Source organism: Pararge aegeria, chromosome Z (genome assembly GCF_905163445.1).
Source record: "Pararge aegeria chromosome Z, ilParAegt1.1, whole genome shotgun sequence".
Taxonomy (NCBI): domain Eukaryota; kingdom Metazoa; phylum Arthropoda; class Insecta; order Lepidoptera; family Nymphalidae; genus Pararge; species Pararge aegeria.
The window spans coordinates 24,598,892-24,622,865 of NC_053208.1; the positions used below are offsets into that span (position 1 = coordinate 24,598,892).

The 23,974-nt window shown below is 36.4% G+C and overlaps 1 protein-coding gene across 1 annotated transcript in view; it reads left to right on the plus strand.

The window, feature by feature from the left end:
• Positions 1–19,427: 19,427 nt before the first annotated feature.
• Positions 19,428–23,974, plus strand: part of LOC120635996 (proton-coupled amino acid transporter-like protein CG1139) — a 79,352-nt gene continuing 74,805 nt past the window's right edge. Inside the window, exon 1 of the mRNA XM_039907218.1 lies at positions 19,428–19,773. Coding sequence (XP_039763152.1) covers positions 19,714–19,773 — 60 coding nt within the window. The 5' untranslated portion in view covers positions 19,428–19,713. The remainder of the gene's footprint in view (positions 19,774–23,974) is intronic.

The window sequence follows — 23,974 nt, forward strand, 5'->3', positions numbered from 1 at the left end:
AACGGTGAAGTAAACCATCTTGATATTTTAAGTGTTACCGAAACGTTAGAGATGCGAGCCGGGGATTGAACACAGTTCCCCCAAAAGGAATGCCGAAGCTATAAACACTAGGCTATTACCGCTGTACCTGTTATCAAGAAAATGCACTTTTTATAATTTTCCAATATAAGGAAAATATTGTAGTTAAATTGAGGCAAATTTTCCGTTGATACATCCTTGACATTCAATAGGTAGCAACGTAATATTGTTATTCTGAATAGGTAGGTACGGAGTACCTAAATTGCCAATATGGTTATCTGAAATGGGAAGTTTGAGACCATCGCTGAGTGGCCAATCCAAATACAAATTAATAATAACTATTCGTACCTACTTATAATTACTAGCAGTTGTTTTGAATTGGAATATTCCTATCATTGCAAAGGTAGAAATTAAATACCTGCATTATCAAATAACATAAAGAATAGCATTTTTCAAATAGGCAATTTTTTACACGCTCTTTTTTTAGTATTCTGACAGCATACTATATGAATAGGTATTTGACCTATTTAATGTTACAAAATAATATCTGAAATATATTATGAAAACTAAGCTTAATTTGCTATACGATAAGCAGGAGAATCTGAGTGGTGTAATTTATAATTTCTTCAATCCTTATACTCCACACCAAACAGAGCTTCGGCACTGTAACCTCTACGCACGTTTCGCTCCGAAACCGGAGCATCCTCATATTATCTTTCAAAAGAATCTATACGTGGCGACTCATCTTATGCTTATATCTAAAGCTGAAGAGTTTGTTTGTTTACTTGAACGCGATGATCTCAGGAACGGATTAAAAAAAATATTTCATTGTTGGGTAGCCCATTTATCGAGGAAGCCTATAGTCTAAATATCATCACGCTTAGACCACGCTTTTTTTCCTTTTGAAAGATTCCACTGCGTACACGGTTAAAATTTCGAGTGTATGACAAAGTTCTTCCCCTTTAAAAGTTAAAAAAAAAGTCCGCGACAACATATGTCTATCTTTTAAGGTTACATATACGCGGATGAAGTGGCGAGGGACCGCTAGACTCGACGTTCTCATACATAGCACGTAGGGGTATTGTTCAAGGTCGGGATTATATCAACTAGTAAGAGCATTGTATTACACTATAAGCTATGGCTAGAGGGGCGTGAGGCGGGGAGCCGGCATTGAATGAAGCTGAATCGATGCTTCGACGTCGCCATCCAGTCTGCATCCCATCCTGACGTCAATGGAGAAAGTTGTGGAACCTAGATTATACGTAGTATCAAGATACTTTATCTTACCACTACTTTTATACATACTGGCTTTTTTACGTCTACAATTCTTAGGAATAAAAAAAAATAGAAAAAACATAACAAAAGGCGATACTTTTTCGAGTCAGTTTGAAACACCCTAATGTAACTTCGAAGGCCCTTCTGGTGATGCCATTCAGATGATTTACTGAACATAGCAAAAAAAAAAACTAAAAAACAAAAGTGAAGAAACCTGCATGCCTGAGAATTCTACACAATGTTCTCAAAGATGTATGGAGTCCATGAATTTCCACAAGGCCAGCGTGGTGGCCTACTGCCTTAACCCTTTCTCATTGTGAGAGAAAACCAGTGCTGTGTATAGATGATGATGACCGGTGCTAGAGTCACTACAAACAAAGTGACTGGACGTTTTATAAGTGTTTATACTAGGCCTACTAAATGAACAAAATGAACAAATTTTGAATTTTGATGATATTCTAGCCACGTGCAACATCTAGGTCTAGGAATTCTACAAATACTTATTTTGTGTCTGTGCAGTAAACAGTCAGACGCAAAAGGCACCAAAGTAATATTGGCCACACACATTACCGACAATGCAGAAAAAGTTTCACCTTATTACAGGGATACATTTTTGTTTTTTTTTTATTCCACTACAAGTTAGCCCTTGACCCCTAGCAATCTCCCCTGGTGATAAATGTGGATGCTGTCTAAGATGGTATTTACTGGAAAATTCAGAAATTAAAAATTCCCAAATTGCCCTGCCGGGAATCGAACCAGGGATCCATTGCTTAAATTCACAGCGCTCACCGTTGCACCAGGGAGGTCTTGAATATAGTTTTCAGTTTCAAAGTTTAATACTTGCAATTGTTCGCGAATTATTCCGCGCACAAAAAATTGCGAATGGTTTTGTGTATGTAAAAGTTAGGCCCCTTATTTTTTATTCATTAAATAGAAGTAACTTAATAAATATAATAACAATCTAATTATATTCTAAATATTGCCGTAAAAGTACATTAATTTATAATTGTAGAAATTTTAAAAGCGTTGAGCAGTAAGGCAGTGAGTTGCAAAAAATAATAGATTCTTAATTATTTTATTGTAAGGCAAGGCAAAAACGCGATGTCGCGTTCTTAGCGGCGTTTAAGATTGCGTCCAGCGTAAACCAACCAAAAGCGTGTTGTCATTGCCCTCGCAAAACGCAGATATGATGTGGCGGTATGGCCATCGCTTTGAACACCCTGTGTCGTACAACCCACCGGTCTAGGATTTGACTACTTCGTCTGGGAAGTGTACAACGGGTTCCCCGGACGTCCAATAAATCCAACGAGAGGGACATGCCGTGGTGGTTTTTAGTTCGGGTAAACGAGTCCCACATAACCTCTGTCCTGCCCAAAAGGACAGAGGTAGCCATAAAGCTTTTCCACCACGACAAAAAAATAACTGTTAAATTAAACAATTCATTTATTCTTCATTTGTATAAGTTCAGAGATAAGATATTTTTATCATGGGCTACTTGAGCCTTAGGTACTTGCTGTTTCGGTTATTTTTTTTTTCGTGTGTTTTGTTATTATATTCTCATTCACAATACCTTTCCTTTTCATTATATGGTGTTGCATATAACTGTAACTTATTATATATTTTCATATGCTGTGTTTACTTTTAAGAAAACATTACACTTACATAGGATAGTTAAAAATTTAAATACTATTGTATTAATGTAAGTATTTGTAAGTAAACCTAATAAATACAATAAAAAATAAAGAAAAATTTAATCCATAATAATCAGTTGACATGACCTTGTAACAGCGCTGTATCCATGATTAAAAATAAAATGTTCATTTCTCATTTATTTATGACAAAAATTAATAAAAATATGCAATATTTTTGGTCAGATTTATAATAATAACGTGTAACAATAACAATGAAAATTAAGCTTAATTTTCTTTACTCCGCGAAAAGCAGGATAATGAATTCTGGGGAATAATTGTTAAGTATGACTATATGCTTTTCGCGGAGTATACCAAATTGAGCTTAATTTCCGTAATATATCATGGAATTCCGCAAAGTTACCCCTCTTTCTATCCAATATAATTATATGTATAGTTTTACGATAATAATCATTAGTAAAAGTGTATAATAAAAAATAAAGATAAAGATTTTTTTTGTTAGAACGTGCTTGTCTCTGGAACCCAAGCTAAACACATAATTATATTCTAAATAATATACTGTAGTCCAAACAGCTGTAATAGAGTTCATGCTTAGTTAGCTTATTACAATTTACGGTTCAAGGCGGAAGGTTAGCGGTTAGGGTGAATGTGAGTTAGTTAAAGCTATCACGACTAAACATAAAACACATATGTATATTTGCATCCTGGACATGAAATTCCTTTATCCTGGGAAAACTAAGGATTCCTGGTTACTGAAAAACGTGGCTGAAGTCGCGAGCAACAGCTATTAACCTGAGGATTCTAGAATATCCTGAAAAGTCCGAATGCACAATAATAATTATAAAACATTGAGTGCGGTATAACGGACTCCCGAGTTCTGATTTAAAATGCAGTACTCTCCCTACTCTTTAGAATAAGTAGTACTGTTCCAAAAATGTTAACTCTGAGAGTTAGATAAAACTATAGTGTTCATGACCGACTGCCTTCTATATACCTTTGGCGAAAGCATGTCGTTAGCGCGAACTAAAAGTATTACTGCGCCATCTAGGTGACGAGTTGGTAACACATACATTTTCTCAAGTATGTATATAAAAGCTTAGAACTATTGTAGATTCTTTTATTCCTAGGGTAATTTTGGGAATACACGATGGCATAACTTTAACAATACTTTGAAACACTTTTATTACAGCAATGTTACATACATTTGATGAATTTCCTAGACAATAGGTTCATCTCTCACAAAATAGAATAATGATAAATACTTAGGTCAAATTGTAAATGGTTGTTGTTGAAAAAAAATGTTCTGTTACCAAATTAATAAAAAAACACTTAAAATTGGAACTTTGTCCATCTGAACTTCATATTTAAAACAGAAGTCCTAACATTTCCCCGTACTCCTAGTGGCGCCTGTCGACGAAATTACGGCTATATTTTGTAAAAGTTCATATCTTTTTAACCCCGACGCAAAACGGTGTGTGTGTGTGTTGTTTGAAAGGTATATACCTAAGTCGGGAGTGCTCATAGCTATGTTCGATGAAAATCAGGCCAAGATAGCCGCCGCTACAAATGGCGGCTTATATATTTTTTCCCACTTATATATTTCACAAATCCCTTATTATGGGTATAAACTGAAAGGGCTTGACTAGTACAATCATGTAATTGAAATTAAAAGTTTAATTATGTTCGTTATTGCCCGCGACTTCATCCGCGACTGTTTTTGTTTTAAAAGCATATTCTTAAGTTGTATATTCTTCAAAAGCTGCTATGTGGATATATTCCATACTTTTTTGAGTCATATTATTGCAATTTTCTTAAGGAGCTCCATTTCTTTAAAAATAAAGTATAGCCGCAGAAGTGGTTTGAAATCGGTCCAGTATTTTCGGAGCCTATTGGGTAGAAACAATCAAACAAAAAAAACCTTTCCTCTTTATAGTATTAGTATAGAAGTAAAGATTAACAATGAAAAATATAAATCGACACCCAATGAATTGGACATGAAGCGAGACGCAAGGAGCCGCTGGAAACAAGCGGCCCAGGGCCCTGAATTATGAAACTCCCTACAAAAGTCCTATGTCATGTTTGATCATGTTAATAATGACAGTCTTGTAGCGTTATCAAAAGACGCGAGTCAATTCTCATTTCTCCCTGCGACTCGCACATTGTCGTTCGTCTATCTCGAGGATCGTTATTCGTTGCAAGGTACCTGGTAGGTTTTAGCACCCAAAGACTTCAAATTCAATGAGATCGTCGCTATTTCCACTGTTCATTGTCATTTTAGCTTCGCAATTCGTTGAACTCGTTGAAATGTTTGTAACAATAACCTCTTTATTTAACATTTTTTTTTTATTTAATACGCTTCATTTTTCACCAAACCATAATAAATAGTTTAACTAGAATAACGTAACAAATATTAGGAAAGTGAAATAGGCCTTATCGCTAACAAGCGATCTCTACCAGGCAACCTATCACAGAGCAAGAGAAAAGTCGAGCTACTCCAAGCATGGCTCTCTCCAACGCTTATTAATGATACTTAGCTTTGTTAGACGTTGATATCTTAGTGGTGAGATCTTCAGCTTCACTTTCGGGGGAACGAGTTCGAATCCCAGCACCCCAGCAGCAAACCTCTACCTTTTCTAAGTTATGTGCGTTTTAAGCAATTGAAACATCTCTTGCTGAACGGTGAAGGAAAACATCGTGAGGAAATTTGCATGCCTGAGAGTTCTCGATATCGTCCTCAAAGGCTTGTGGAGTCCATTAATTGGCCGAGCGTGGTGGATTGCGGACCCAACCCTTCTCAGTATGGGAAGAGATCCGGTAATGTGGTGATACGGTGAAGCTTTGTTATGACTAGTCAAACGGCTAAGTTTCGTAACACTTATATGGACCAATTAAACTCGAAGATCGGTAAACTTTACACGAGCATTGTTTTATAGGTGAACGACTTCATGTTTGTTGCTTCTCAGTACCTAATAATTTTTCGCATTAATGCATAAAAAGATGTGTGTGAAAAATGTTATTTGAGATTGGTTTATGTAAAGTATGTATGCATTGCAAAATACTGCGGCTGACACGCAATTTGAATAAAAGCGCAAGAAAGGAAGAACTAAATTAACGAATTATCAGGTAGGTATCTATATAAAATGCGTTCAGCATACTTGTATGTGTTATGGTTTTCCAAACACAACAAGGTCATTGCCTCGCCAGAGTTCCGTCAGGCATGGCAGAAAATTGGCTGGCATGTAATTTATAGAAACAATTCGATTAATAAATTATATGAACCGCAGTATGATTAGTTCGTACTACGATCAATAAAATTAAACCTAGTCGATGATATTAGACGTTTCGTGTCATAATTTCCAAACAAACCCGCAAACGATGTTGGCCCTTGCAACTTTGTCCTCGCCAAATGTTTACTATCTGTTCCAATTGCATTTCCAAACACGAAAAATCTTTAAAAAGACCTAAAACCTGTTCGTAGCGCTGTCTAGTTTAATTCCCAAACTACGAAACACATAAGTTCATTTAAATATGCATACAAAACCTAGAACTCTATTACAGGACTCAATTGTGAATCCCAACCATCCTAATTACACACTTTACAAAATTTTATACAATTTTATTTTTTTTTATATATTTAGGTTAGTATTTTCGAAGTTCATTCGAAACAAACACAAATATCTTAACGCTAATTTAGATTAATCTGAGGCTGTGCTCTGCCTTGCAGTTTCACCCGCATAAACTACGGGACGCAACTTTTTCAATCTTCCGCAGTAAATAATTTTAATAAAAATATCAAACGTACAGTTGCAGTTTTGTTGACCGTAAGTAGCCGGGCGGTGGCTTATCGGTTCACAGAATTTTTCTTACTTTTTTTTTGCATTGTGACTTCTATACGATTTGAATAATTTAAAAATAAAATTTGCATTTGTTTTAATTGAAAAATTATAACTCCAAAATGTCATCCACCACACAATCATAGTTGTATTTCTACAAATTTACGGAATCCATAATAATTTATCCACTAAAACATTCCACATGAGTAACTCTGTCCATTAGTTAAAATCGTGTGGGAATCCGTCCGGTAGCATTCAGATTTTCGCGCCCAGACAGACAGACGGACGCGGCGATGGACTTTGCCCTTTTGGGGATATTATGTAATAGTAATAATAAAGAAATTGCTTTGTATTTGCATTTTGCTGACACTTTTTTTGTGAATTTGTTTTGTTTGCGCAACGCTCACTCAGATTACTAAGACGAATGATACGTTCGTAAATATAAATTTCCATATATACTAGGAGTGTGTAAATACACGAAACTTCGCATTATTCAAAGTGAATCTAATGATTTGATTTAAATATCGAAGCGAAACCTAATCATCATCATCTGAATTCTCATTCTCTTATACCTAGTTAGAGCTTTGATATCGTCCATTGGTTTAGGTACTTATCCTCATATTATTACCTAAAGTCATGTCATGCAACAAGTTCAGGCGTCCGTCATTTCGTCCCATAATCCGAATATCCAATTATCAGCACCCTAAGTAGCCAATCAATTTTAATTTAACTAGTCTATCCTAGAAAGTGAAAACTGAAAATCCTTCTGATTTTGTTATTTTTTGACTTGGTATATTTTGACTGCCAGAAAAGTGTTATTAATAATTCAGTGTGTACTTACGTTGCGTTTGACTGTATCTGTCTGAAATTATTAATGTTGTTGTTTAACTTAACAAGTGTTAAAGAAAATACACACAGCCCTAGGAACTTAATTCCCAGCGGCCCGGATCCCGGAAAGCCTTGACTATGATGTGTCTCAATACACTCTTAATCAGTGTTATACCCATATATATTGACAAACCAATTCGCAAGTTCCGTACCAGCCAGCCTGCGATATCGTGCCGTACTGTAATTGTATGACGACTCAATTATCAGCTCAGTTTTACACCAGCACGTAGGTACGTAATTAGAGTGGGTGTGTATGTACCGAAGAATATTTTCAATGTTTTTTTTAACCAGAAAATATAAAATACCTTTAGACTTTCAATATAAGTCGAACATTATTTTACTTTCTTTCTTCTTCTTCCTCCTGGCGTGTCTCCGTACTTAGTCGGTGGGAACCATCCGTTGTACGTAGTGCCGCTGGTACGGCTCCCCGCTGGGTCACTCCAGCAAGCCGCCCAGGAAGCCAAGAGCTTCAGCTAAGAAGCCAAGGTATTCTGTTCTTTGATCTGCTACTCCGTTGCATCGGAGCATTACGATCCTCATCATCATCGTTGTTTCATCTACCTCAATGCCCCGCGGGTGCCAATAAAATCATTTGGTACGGGCCCACGGGGGGATGTTCAAGGTCTTAACTGCGTTTATATTTTGATTGCGTGTGACATTGCATACCCATAATCATTTCAAACTTTTGCTATGTAGATTTGATTCTTTTCCTACTGGTATAACTTCTGGATCTTTCTTAGAATTTATGTCAGGAATGCTGCGTTCCTAGCACGTCTTCGAACTAACGGGCATATAAAAAGTAGCTTAAGTTACTCTCTGTCCTTTCAACTAACTCGATGTCAAGTTAATTGGTTGCTTAGTAAGGGCAAGAAGAAAAGACAAACAAACAAACACACTTTCGCATTTATAATATTCAGAGCATCGACTTTTACTTTTTGCACACGGATTTTTCACCAACTGAAGATGCTTCCTCAAATGCGAGCCTTATGGCATGAACAAATTTATCGATAGAGCACAACAGAGTCTCATAGTTTAAATGGCAGATCACATAGCTTGGAAAACCGATAGACGTTGGGTTCCCAAGTTTCTGGCATGCGGACCTTGCATCGGCAGCGTTGGTAGACACCCGACAAGTTGTACAGATGACATCAAATATGTGCCGGACCCAAGCAGCACAAGACCGACCAACCGTATATCGGATTCCCTAAAAATTAAATTTTACGCCCTTTGACTAACGTTATGTTGATTCGATTCTGCATGAGAGTTTGCATCAATCACTTGGCAGTTTGTCTTTGTCGGTATCTAAAAAGCCACGGCTACATAAGAGCGGCAACACTCCAGCTAATTTTTTCTTTTTTGGCAATATTTATTACAAGTTGGACGTTAATAGCTGAGCTACTATATCGGAAAGGAATTTGTAATGAAGATGCAATTCTTCTTTATGGGGCACCTATTTTCATGAATTGCCGCTTTAAACAGCTGCAATTCTATGAAGTATTCGTCACCGGTTCATAATCAATTTGCCAATTCGTTGCATGATAATCAAGCGTGGCATTCGGGAGGCAGGGACCAAATATTGGAAGGGAAATAATAGAAGGTCTTTTTATAGAAATTTTACCTTAAAGAGCCTAGATATAAAATCTACATTATAATTTACCAGCTATGGGTAGTACTCAGACTATTATTATCTTCTTAACCAGTGGTTACTAATTCAGTTTACCTCCAACAATTTTTTTTTCTTATTTTTCTTATTTATTTGCGTTTTTAATGTAATTAAATAACGCTTGTATTATTCATTCTAAATGGTAATGTGAATAAGTAACGAATTTTATAGCATTAATTGTGAATGTTAATATATTAATCTATTAGACTAACAGAGCGAAAACTTGTCAACGGCTGGGTGTACGGAAATTTTTTTTTGAGTTTATGCTTACACCTTTAAATTAAGACCTGTGATGTATATTATGTGTATTGAGCTAATAAATAAATAAATTATGGATGGTGATAACTTCTTTCGCCAACTTAAACCTAAAGCTACGAGGGTTCCAAACGCGCCCTGGTCTATGAAGAGCCCACAAAAAACTTAGCCGGGTATTTTTTTGTTATCACCATCTCACAGTAAATTTATAGTAAGCTATGAAGTTAGAGCAATTCACACCCAAGCTTTTTTATCGCTTAAGTAATCCTTAACGTTATACTAGGATTTTTCTGGCAACCAGCTAAAGCCTAATAATACGCTATCGTTACTAGGTGCCTCTCATTTTCCCTTATCTTTTTAATCTTCCATAACATGGATTAACTATACTTCATGTTAGTAAAAACTAAACGAATACTCTCCGTTCTTAGTCTATTTATAACCACTACCATAAACTGAGCGTTGTTTGTTGATGCGTGTTACTTTTATCTTGACCATATATCATGCGGTGATCTCTACGTTGACTGATTTATTAATACTAGCACGTGTTAGCATAAAGACATAAAGTAACGTGCCCAAAACATGTTACTACAATCGCTTAAAACAGTATTATTATAAAATTGTTGACGTCTTGTTTCAGAATTATGATCTTTATTTTTAGGTCTTATTTAAGCCATAACTAATATTGTAAACAAAGAAAACTAGATGAAAGGAATTGTCCATTATGCATCTTGGTTCATGAAATTATGTTAAGTAGTGGTACATAGCGGAAGATAATTAATAAAAATTATAAGTTTGAACACTATTTAAAGACTAAAGACTTTATTTCTTTAATTACAGTTATTATGCTTGTTTTTTTCCAACAAATTATAATCCAAATAATTATTAAAAACAATTTATGTCAAATACATCGTTAAGATAGTAAATAAATTCGCCGTCATTGAGTAAGTTAAAACAATGAAAGTAGAGTAGTGCGCGTTATGTTTTTTTTATTGATTTAATAAAAAAAAACATTATGCTTTCGTTTTATGCATAATGAAATAAAATCCTGTGCAATTTATTCACACACGGCAGAAGTGTAACTTCTGGAAAGTAGCCAACGAGAGATTGAGTTGAATATCAGAACTGTTACAATAAAAATGTAAGGTTTGTTATTTAGTTTCCATGGTAAATAGAATAGGTACAAAAATATATAATGATTTCTATCTCTCTCACATTTACGTGTTTGTTTCTTTAATTAGATATTATTCGCTTTCCTAGGAAACTTAATTACGAAACAAAATGTGTAATGTATTCCATCTCATTCCCTCCCATATATGTGTCGTATATAAATCTGTCTCTTTCTTGATCGTGAAGCATTTCGTTACATCAAGTTTAAAATTACAACGGTTCTAATTTCCCTTCAATAATTATTATAACACAAAGCGATATAATTTAACTCCGTAATGCAGTGCGTGCGCTGAACCTAAGGGTTCTGTTTACCACCATTTAGGAATCTCTGATGTAGAACATGGTAGCAATAATTTTATTTGAAGCGTGGAATAAAAATAAATAACTTTTTAAAATTAATTTATCAAGGAGATGAAAATATTCTAAAATTCATCAACAATCAACACAGTTATACTAAAACTTTCTAATACGCAGGCGCAAACACATGCATTAAACACACACAACATTCTCTCGCCGGCTTAATCCAATACATTTATGTGTTTGTGTCTCAATTGACTTATTTTTCGTTGCATCGAGTTGGAAATCACAACGATTCGAAAGAAGTTTCACTTCAAATATATTAGCGTTCTGCACTCCTATAAACTATAGACGTGACGGCCGACTGGCGCAGTGGGCAGCGACCCTGCTTTCTGAGTCCAAGGCCGTGGGTTCGATTCCCACAACTGGAAAATGTTTGTGTGATGTTAAGTGTTTTTCAGTGTCTGGGTGTTTATATGTATTTTCTAAGTATTTATGTATATATAATTCATAAAAATATTCATCAGTCATCTTAGTACCCATAACACAAGCTACGCTTACTTTGGGGCTAGGTGGCGATGTGTGTATTGTCGTAGTATATAGTATATATAGGTGCGGGAAATTTCATAATCCTCTATCCGCGCAATTTTCCTAAAAAAGGAGTACAAAGTTTCTGCTTCACGCGCTAATACATAGATAACTGTTGAGGATACTTCAGATAACCGCACTGGTAGAATTATAAAATGCGTACTAAGTATTCCCCAGACGGTTAAGACAATGGAACTCTATGTACCTACATAAGACGCGCGCATAAAGATTTTGTTATAATGGCGAGACACCTAAGCTTGGAATTTCGCTACGTGATCACATCAGAAGAGAAACATACTCGTACATAGCTCATTGAGTCACGAAGCTGAAGTGACAGTAACTAGGAAATATAGACCATAGAACCGATGGATGCTGTAATGACGACCCAGACCGATAGACATCTTTCTTCTTTTCTTTCTTTCTAACCTCTAATTTTGATATCCGTAATAGGTTAATATACGACAAACCAGTTCAAACCAGTATGACGGAGAAGTTGGATGTCAGCACGAAAACGGGGAATTCAGAATTCCCTGCCTCACATACGTCCAGTAGTACGGTTTGTTTGATGATGATGCGATGTAGCGGTGATAGCCCAGTGGGTAGGAGCTCCACTTCACTCCGGGCGGCCGAGTTCGAATCCCAGCACGTATCTCTAACTTTTCTAAGTTATATGCGTTTTAGGTAATTGAAATATCCATTGCTGCAACGGTGAAGGAAAACATTGTGAGGAAACCTGCATGCCTGAGAGTTCTACATAATGTTCTGAAAGGCATGTGGAGTCCACCAATCCGCACTGGGCCAGCGTAGTGGACAACGGCCTTAACCCCTTCATTGGGGGAGGAGACCCTGTAGTGGTCCGTTAATGGTTTAATATGTTGATGAAGGTGATGACATCTAATGAGTCCCAGGGAGCCGCTGGAGGCCAAGACCCCGGCCAATCACCCAACAAAAAAACTAAGTTCAGCAGCTGACGGCAATTTGTTAATTTGATGATGACAGTGAGCTTGAAAATCAAAATAAGTAAATAAGTTAATTTCATCAGCTCTACAACCTTTACCTTAAAAACAGTAGTAGGAGAGTCAGTTTTTTTTAACTGATATTCGTTACTAAATATCTTATACCTACTGAGTTTAGCAAACGTTTGTTTTTCACCTATGTTAGACTCAAGCGATTCGATTTTCATGAAATTTGGAGCATATATAGCCTGAATCCATAGAATAATCCCCGAGAAGTACTGAGGTGAAATTCTGAATAAAAAAATGAGGGGATCTAATTATGAAACTAACTAGGTTATTTTAATATCAGATGGTGATAACAAAAATAAGGCTTTATTTCCTCTTAAGTTAGTCGGGTTAACTTGCGCTTCACGAGTTAATTATGTCTACCGATTTTCTCATGTACAAAACCGCTTCTCATACCCCTAAAGAACGAATTCAGACCCTCGTATCTTTAGTTTTACGAATCTAGCTTTCACCATCAATACAATCAGTGCATCAATAAGTCTAAATGACTAAAACAAGTTTCGCTTCTACCGAGAATCGAACCCTGAGCCTCTCACTTGTATATCTATGTTGCACACGTCGCTGCACCAGAGAGGCCGTCACATATATAATGACATAATGTAAGCCGCGTCTTGAGTGTCGGATAACAATAGGAAAACCGACCTGCCACCTGAGAGTTGAGACGCAGTTTTATAAACAAACGGAAATCACCTTACCTTACACCTATAGCATAATTACACATCATGATTTTTATCAACCCATTACCGATCCACTACAGGGAACGGATCTCCTCTCAGAGGAAAGAGGGGTTACGCCCAAGTCCATCTGACTAAATGCAGATTGATAGACTTCACACGCTCTTAAGAACATTATGGGGTTCTCTAAGGCATGCAGGTTTTTCCGGTACCGTTGCAGCAAGTGATATTTAATTGCTTGGAACGCACATAACTCCGCGTCATTACTACATTATTATTATAAGATTTGTTATTATATGTATTAAGCAGTGGCGTGCGCAGCGTTTTTGACCAGGGTATGCATAAAGATGAAAGATGCCATAAAATGGAACAATCCTTCGCATTAATGAGTTATACAAAAAATTTAGGGTAGGCAGAGCTTTTGTGCATGTATGAAGTGCACGCCACTGGTATTAAGCAAAAACTACGTAATGACAGCTTTTGCAAAAAAAAAATGGAAGTGAGGGAAAATAGAGAACTTGGTAGGAGAAAAAACCCTAACATAAAACGCTTGGTTTAACGTGTGCACAATTTAAATAACGCGCTCACCTGAGAAGATGCATTTTTCTTAATGCCGAGAAAAGCGGAAGTCAAGACGGCATTCCAGATCTTTGCGGTAAGTATTAGAAACGAGGAAGCAAAGGGCTTCACACGTGTCCGTGGAATATCAACTAGCGATCCCTCGCGGTTTAAGAAAGGAACTTGTAAGTCAAAAGTCCATGTACATATCCACGCTTATGTAATAGGTAAAGTTTGTTACCTATGCTATTTTCGGCCCCACCACTGAATCCTAGGAACATAAGTTACTTGAATCCTGGAGCCGGATATACTATATAAAGGATTCAAACGGGATTTACAAAACACATTGGTATTGTAAATTACTCAATTGCTGATCCGATTTTAACGTAAGTTAATATACCTTGCGTAAGTTCTATTTATCGGGAACATGGAGAATTCCTACAAGATTTACAATATCATTGATTGAACTGATGATTATTGACAGCAGTCAGTAATTGAGTAGGAGCGATTAGCTTAAATTTTCAGAAAGTTTGATTTGATAGAGACAGCTCGTTAAAAACAAAGACTCTAATGAAATAACTGGACGACAGCAGTATTTAACTAAAAGAGTTTTTTTTTCTTTATACCTAGTCACTTTGAAAATAGAAGGATAAGACGGAATTCGATTTTTTTAATATAGCCCAGTTTACAAAAAGGCTTGACGAATCACCAGAAATGACGATTATTGAGCTAAAAATTACAAATTTAAAATCGTTGCAGAAGCGTTTGTCATTTGCAATTAAATATCAAGATCGTATCTATTTCAGTCTAGTTCTCAAAGGCGCACTACTTTTCCGAACTAGGCCCGTACACCGATTTCAAGAAAGAACGGGTTCTCAAGATCAGTCTTATGCATATATTGACTTTGAAAACCTGTTATTTTGTACATCACATTGCAATCTGTATGCTAAACTTCAGCATGATTCAGATGAGTCAGACAGTCACCTTTTTCTTTGAAACATTTAGATACACATAATAATGTGAAAAAGGTATAACACTGTCTCATACGCACCCCTGAAGAAATATTATAGAAACCAATAAATTGTATTATTACCATCGCCTACGGATATCATCGTTTGTCGCATGCATGGATTTTACCGGTTTTAAATCATGTTATTAGACATATATTAGCCAAGGCTTCAATGGAAAATCCCCCGAAACGTATAGCTTTCCACGTCACAAGTGAAGTGACCGAATAAACATTGTCGAAACATAACGCATAGAACTCGTTAATCATCCGATTTATGGGATGCTATAAAAGACCAGTTTGCAACCCAAGCTTTTAAAGGAAACGCTGGAAATTTTATTGTTAATCTTATCAATTGTTTTATCTCTCAAATCAAATATATATCTATCGTTAACATATTTTTCAAACTTTAGGTACTGTTACAGGTTTTTTCACATATACCTAAGACTATCGTTAACATAATTTTTGAAACTTTATAATGTTCTTACAGTACTGGTCATATTTAAATATGGTGAATCTTTTTATTACGAATCTAACAAACATTCCGTACTCTATCTTACGCAAGGGGCTGCCCCATCTGGCCCTTGATGTTTTCAAATCATTATTTCTAGAAGAATAATTACGTTTTTAGTTATGATTAATAAATTTCTCAGCTCAGTGGGCGATGGAGAGAGCTATGCTAGGAGTATCTCTATGTGATCAAATGAGGAAATCCGTAGAAGAAATAGAGTTACCGACATAGCTCAGAGAGTCGCGAAGCTCAAGTGGCAATGGGCGGGGCACATACTACTGAGAACCGATGGACATTGGTGTTTTAAGGTGCTGGAAGGGCGGCCAACGCAGCGTAAGTCGGCCCATTACGTGGTGGACAGCCGACATCAATCGAGGCAAGCGGACCAGGCCAGTGTATTGTGGAACTCCCTACATAAGGCATTGTGGAATTGATGATGATTAGTTAATTTTTAATAAGAATAAGGTTGATAATGAAATTCTTAAATGCCCGTTCTTACCCCACCTACACCTACCCCTCCTAATCAGCAATGTCCCCCACTAGGCGGCGGAGTGAGAATCACTAGAAACGCCAGCGGTGGACTCCATAGGTTTGTGTTTGACCTCACCCGTCTTAGCTTAGTCAGCTTACTTTGCAGATTTTAAATAGGCACTGTACTTTGTACAATTAGTACCTAACGTACAGTGCGTCCGGATGTATTATTATGTGGTCAGCATTTTGTATACGTAATGCTTATTATTTACCTATTTTACGTGCAATAAAGTCGAATTAACAATAATTTGATATTTATTACGCACTCACTTGGTATAAGTTGTGTCACGAAAAAGTGTGTTTAAAGTTTTAACTCTGAATTGGGAGATAACGATTACATACGAATGTCTACTGTAATCCGATTATGGAAGGGATGGTTAAAATGTAGTGTAATGTTACAGTCTACATCTTGAATATTTTTATGAGTATACATTTCTAGCGCCATCGAAATGAATTTATTTGCTTAGAAGTTCCTAAAGCCGATTAATGCCAAGCAATTATGGGATTGAAGTAGACTCTATTGTCCCAAAAACTAAATACAAGCGCGTTCGAAAAGAAGGGGAAGGAGTCATTAAATTTACCTCGATCAAAAGTACGTCTCCTGTATGCAAAATATGTCTATGCCAAACTTTGTAAAGGTCGATTCAGCGGTTGAACTGAACATAAGGAGGTTTGAAACAAATAAATAAACGGAATTACGCATTACTTACGCATTAATTTTTTACTCATTTACTGGCTGTAAAACGATGTTGCTATCCATAAATAATAACTTCAATTACTGACAGTATATTCAAATTCATGTTCAAATTTTCTTTATTCATGTAGGCCTATCGCAGGCACTTATGAAGCGTTCATATATATATGTTTACATAATTGTAAGACGATAACTTCGTTCGCCAACTTAAACCTAAAGCTACGAGGGTTCCAAACGCGCCCTGGTCTAAGAAGAGCCCACAACAAACTTAGCCGGGTAATTTTTTATTTTTTTCTGTTATCACCACCCCACAGTTTATTTATATTAAGCTATGAAGCTAGAGCAATTCACACCAAAGCTTTTTCATCGTTCAAGTAATCCTAAATATTATAATAGGATTTTTCTTCTAGGAAGTGCTTAATTATAGTTTAAAAAATTACGGTCGCTTACCGTTATTTTTTACATGGATTTCGTGTTTAGAGAGTGACAAGTGTTACATTTTATCCTGGGAAAACTATCAGCTCCATTGCAAGTGCTCTTTTCACTTAACACCTACTAAAAAGTTACTACACAAGAAGTTAACTACAGTACGTGTAAACTTTAGTAAATACTAGAAATGCCATCACATAATATATCATTGATCACGATATGTCACGTTTGAGTGACGCCTCAGTCACTGTTATCATACTAAAGTAATGTGTTGCAGCTTTATGTGAAATTGCGGGGCTACAATTTTGTCGCACGAACGGTAGTTTATAGCCACACATTGGCCATCATTGGCATTATAGCCCTTTGTACACCCAGGCCTGCTTTATCATTGTCGACATTATGAAAATTAATCTTAATTTTCTATACTCCGCGAACAGCAGGTGTAATTTATAATTTCTTCTATCCGTATACTCCATACCAAACAGATCCTCGGCAATGTACCCTCTACGCACGTCTATCTTCTATCCAATATTGTCAACATTGGCACTACAGCCCTTTTTAGACACGGAGCTGTCGTCATCCAGATTGGCACTGTAGCCCTATATAGGTTCAGACCTTCTCTGTTATCGTCAGAATTGGCACTACAGCCTTGTTTCACCCAGACCTGCTCCTTCAACGTCAAAATTGGCATTACAGACCTTCGTATTGCCATCATTATGGATACTATATCATCAACAAATGGTCCAGTTCTGGTTCAGCTATCCTTTGATGATAGGATAAGAACCGTCTCGAAATGCCGCATCGCATCGAACGCCGTCTTAGATTGCAACTCACATGGTGGTGAGTTTGCAGTCTAAGATGGTTTGGGGGTTACCTGTTAGGAAATATGGCACTTATGTTAAACCCATACCCCTAAACGGTTTTTACGCGGCATCGTACAGGAACGCTTTATCACTTAGCAGCTCGTCTCTCTCGGTAGGTTGGTAACTAGTCACGCCAAAACAATTCCAAATGGCCCCTGGCGGGCTTGAACCCGGGACCTTCAACTGAATATCACAGTGCACAGTGATGAAAGAGAGGGAATGTAAAAGGACACCGACGTTAGTGGTAGGCCAAAAGGCCTGTACACAAACGTATAGAAGGCAGGAGGGGTTTTTTAGTCGGTAGAAGTCTGACACTATCCATAGGGATGTCCATGAGTATTTTCCCCTCCTAAATATAAAAAAACACAGTGCTCACCGCTGCGCCAAGGAGGTTATGTTATACGGAAAAGATGATCAGATCGGTCATAAGTCATACAGATCGGTCATAAGTCATATATCTCGACATGGCTTTACCGCTGCTTTTAGTGAATTGTGAATTGTGGCCTGCCTCATACATTTCTACGCACCGTTCTTAACTGCCGCTCAATGCACAAAGTTATGGCCCCGCGGTATATTTTTTCAACTACTGGTTTACATTACAGAAACGAAAAGATTTACACCCAAATTTGCTCAGATAACATTTTATTTTTAGACAAGAGTATGACTAAGGGTCGACGCGCAAAAACACAACAAAATTGAGTTTTCTGATCAATTATGTTGTTTCTGCTTGATCTGCTTTTGTGGTTTATTCCGTTATCATTATTTTCCTAAATCCAGCCGCATGTGAAAGTCTTTACTTAAAACAATGTCCAGTGGACATTCTTCGGTTGAGTTGATATTAAAACATCTACTGCTAGATGTAGTTTATTATTATGGCAGTTTTTAAAAACTCAAAAACTACTCCCAAATTTATAAATTATTGATTGCGTTCTACTGGTACATAACAATAACCGTGGTATCAAAAAGATCGTCAAACACTTCAGTCATTCAAACTAAATTTCAGAATAAAGATCCTGGGTAGTATAAGAGAAAGAGTAGTTTTAGAGTAGCTTAATGAACAGTTTGTTTCTATGTATGTGCGTCTGGCACTACGAGTCCAATAACAAAATATAGAAATCAAGGATGGCCCATTTATTGATGAAGGCTGTAGACTATGTAGCGTTACGCTGCGACCCGTTCTTTACGTGGGTGTATCCGTGGGGCATAGCTAGTAGATGAATACGTTTATTATAAAGTGGTGTACTCGTGACTTCATATTGTTAGACTTGGTACTTGTTAGTAGGTAAATACCTTTTGATCTGAAACTTACAAAACAAATTAGTTTCCAACTTAGTGCTTGCCAATTGAGCTAGTGACGTCACGTCGGCACGTCCTTGCAATCCTCAGCGCTGGCTCCAAGATGGCGTCACTGCCTCGGCGCCAGCACCTCGGCTCTCCTCGGCTGCCTCGACGAAACGAAAACGATATGAATCGCGTTTTACCGAGCGCCCCACTGTACAGTTACGTTACTTCATTGCCGACTTGACCGTAACAGTGGAAACACATACTTACGGGCATCCGAACTTTTCACCGCGAGCAATAAAAACTATAAACTACTTACACGGCGGTCAAAATAAAATCCACCAAGACGGCGAACGAAATTTTTATACTTACGCGTATAAAACGCGGCATTTGACGTCGCGACTAGCTTTCAGTTTTTGCTGAATTAGCTAGATTCAATTTTGGAGATATATTTTTTTCAACACGTTGAGTGTCTTGATTTCCTTGGACGTGAAAGGGGAGAAAACTGAAAATGTCGAAAAAACAACTTCACAACCAAGCGGCTATACCTTTAGCCCCGGCTGTATTTAAGGTAAGTTTTTTATATTATTTTCAATCTTTATTTATTCTGAAAAAACAGTCGCGTCACAGATAAAAATATAACATGGTTTCCAATATTGAGTGCATTTTTTTTCAGTTCATTTCATGCGAATTGTTATGTATTATTTTCGTTGGTCTTTCTCCACTGTATTTCAGGTGCTGAGCGAATATTTTATAATAAAAATAAAACTTTTTTATTATCTTTATGCATATTCATATTAAACAAAATAGTATACTTCATACTAATTTCATGGTAAACGGACATAAACAACCGGTAAATATAACGTTCATATTTTAGAGAGAGTTATTTAAAGAACGTTGGTTCCTACCTACGTAACACCAAATAGCTATTTTTACAGTTAAATTTCTTGGAAACAACTCTCTAAATTTCTCTAATAATTTTTTTTGCTGTGCGATTAAGTACTATGTAGGTAACTGTATGTATGAATTAAATTGACTTTGCTGAACTAGGAAACTAGATATATTTTCAATGGAAATTTTGCTGAACATTACATAAAATATTGAGCCTACCATTTTTATTCCTTACTCAGTGTAAGTCGTATCACTTAAAAGGAGCGCTGTAAGTTAACATGCGCAGCGGCCAATGTAGCAATTACATTTGAATTAGTCTCATTGTTTGAGAGTAAACTAGCATCTGCTCGTCGTGAGTTTGTACGCTAGAGCATTATTTCTGATTATCCATACGATAAGAACTGGGGGAAACTTAAAATCTTCGCAAACCAATGTAGCAAGTAATATTTAGATATTTAAAAATCAATAGGCAAGTACCTAGCATTCCTATGCATCTTCACATCATTGTCAATCTAATTTCTCACTACTGGGTGTGCCGCGTAGGGAGAAGTTACAACTTCTCTCATATGAGAAAGTTAAATATGTACTTGATTTTCCATACTACTTCTATGCAAGTTGGCAGTACTATAACAACCATTATGACATGTTTGTGATAATAATCAGGTAGTGGACTTTCCTAATTTAATGCTGGTACTGAGATTTTTTTATTCAAACATCTTACGTAATTTGTGGGTCTAATCCATAACCCTGGGGCGCACGGATATAACCTAAACTAGAACACAACTTATTCCAACGTAGATTTCCGAGGCTCACAGGAAGTGCATTTTAGATTATGTGCCTCCTACGAACATGCTTCGCGCTCCTTGAAATTTCCATTAACGCTGCTGCAATCCAGTTATCAGTTTATCAGGTAAATATACCTAATCCGAAAAACAACAACAAATCTAATACCGCTTTCGCGTGTTATTGTTTATATAATTCAATATACAACTTAAGACTTTAGACTCGCTCTTTTTACGTGACACGACTTATAATATAACTAGCAGAGATTACTCACCTTCAAGAAATTTTACACGCGTCCACTCCGTGTTACCTTTTCACTGAATATTAACAACTTACTTGAAACCGTGATATCTTTTTATCGTCTATCGCAGATGAAACGGTTAATCGGAAACTTTCCGGCCCATCCATCCCAATTCCACAATCCGGAACCCCCAGATTCTTGATTTTCGTGAAACCGAACTTTCGCGAAATTAACCTAATTTTGAAAATAAAGTACCTACGTATAAGTAGGTAGGTAAAATTAATAAATATTTATTTTAACTAATACATCATAGCATTTTTAGATTCATTACTGTTGCTCTAAAAATATTTCTTCTGCGTGCCTACGTGTATTCTTAGGCTGGTATATAAGTTCATACACGATTTCATATGTCATAGGGACTTTGATATTCCTTAATTATGCATTTCTGAAAGAAGATCATTAAAATAATATTGTTTTGCTTTTCTATGGTAGGAATATTAGACCCGTAACCTTAATTACCTATGGTAGTAAAATTAGACGCCTAAACTGTGGCAATTCCAAGATTTGTGTCGAAATAAGTGATCATAAATCAGTTGACACCTATTTTTTGTTAGTCTGTTTACTATTTGCTTTAAAGAAGGGACAGGACCATAAATGGCTTGGGTTAAACCCATTGTTAAAGTGTCCTTGTTACAGCGCAGGTAAAATACGGGTGCAGCCGCACGCTAAATAAAAGCTATAACACTCTTGCCAATCCATAGTCTAAACTACCAATTTTTTTCTTTAAAATAATGAACTGATTTTAATGAAACTTTAATATGTGAGTCTTCTTTTCTATGAAAACCCACAAATGAAAAGGACTTTTAGACCTAACTTGACAGCTTTAAAAAACAATTACCCTTTTTGCTTAATTTTTCGGAGTGACAATTGAAAAACCAAGAAAAAAATTTGTCAATTATTATTTACACTTATTTAAACATGGTTTTACATACAAAAATATCTATTATACTTAATCAAGTGCATAAATTATACTCCATATTGTATAATATAAACACGTGTAATAGAACGTGGAATATAGATGAGACTCGGGAAATAGATGTTTACCCATTTATTTTGTTGAAATTACTTTTTCTTTCATATAAAAAAAAAAAAATATTTTTTATTAGTTAGGTTAGTTTTTTTCACTTGTTTACTTGCAGCTTTCTTCAGAGTAAAATCTGCCTTCGTAACCGGCGGGAGCGGTAGAGTCTACAGAGAGATGGACTTGACGTTTCTAAAATGTATAAGTATGAATGAAATACCTGAAATTTGAATTTTTCACAAACGTACCCACTATAACGTAACGGAGTTTCAGTTTTACAACTCGTTTCATACAAATATTAGCATTTTTTTTTTGGTGTTCTACAGTAGATATGTTAATGATTAAACATATGGTGCTATTTTGTACCAAACGTCTTCATTTCGTCGTAAAGTGGAAAACGCTTCGTTCGAAAATTGTATTATATCACTATCAAAGTTTTACAATAGAGTCGGTTTTCCTGTACCACTGTACTGTTTAGAAACCAATTTAAACTGTCTACCTAGTACTCAGTGGTTAGTCATGATATAGTGATGCAATATTTAGATCAGTACAGATGAAAAACAATAGCTCTTTCAATTGCATTTAACATATTGTCTAGGTCTATACTTTAATGATATTTCACTGAAGAGTTTTGTGTTTGTATCACACCGATGTCATAGATTATGGGTAAACGCGCATAAAACCGCGGTTCACAGCCAGTAAGCTACAAAACCGTCCGTTATCCACTGAAAAATAATCTCTCGATTTATCTTTATAAGTGCATCGATTTTCTTCCTATGTATCTTTAGCTGGTATAGTTGTTCTTTTTAATTAGTATAGGGCACTCAAATATCACCATATTAAAAGGCGTAGCCCATGACATGTGGATTGGTGGAATTCGAACGCGTGAAGGTTGCTCCATAATATGATGACGTTGTGATATGTAATAACCTAAAACGCACATAGCTTCAAAACGTCAGAGGTGCCGGGAATCGAACTTGATACCTATAGTGAGGCTGCTATTACCATATGTTATAGAATTATTATTTACGTTATAATTTGAGCCGCATTGCTGAATGATACCATGTTTCCTTATACGCGGCGTTGTTTTGAAAACTGTTTTGCAAACAGGCGCAAAATATCCTTGTTACACGCCGCGTACATATTGAATGCCTATGTCGAATAAGCTGATTATAATTTACTAGCGGTCTCTCGCGACTTTGTCCGCGTATAAGTTAACCTTAAAAGATAGACATATGCTGTCGCGGATTTTTTTTTGGAACTTTTAAAGTGCTCCCTCCCTCCCTTTGGACTTTGTCATACATCGTTTCATCGAAAGTTTAACCGTTTACGCAGCGCATGCAGCGGAAGCTCTCCAACGGATAGAAATATTATAATATAGATATAATATATTATAATATAGATACCTTGAAATATTCTTCGTTGGTGCTTTGCTCCTATTGATCTAAGCGTGATGATATAGCCTATAGCCTTCCTCGAAAAATGGGCTATCTAATACTGAAACAATTTTTAAAATCGTAATAGTAGTTCTTGAGATAATAGCGTTCAAGTAATCAAACAAACAAACTATTCAGCTTTATATTAGAATATTATCGATTTGAACACCTATTCAAATTAATACTGGTGCCACATACGCGTGTTTGATGACCTTTCTGGCGCATTGGTGAGTGCTGTGGTCTTTTAGAGGTCTTTGGTTCGATTTCCTTGGGTCTGGTCTGTCGGGACACTCCGAGGGTGACTAGTACTTTACCGAAAAGAATGCCGCCAAGCGATAGC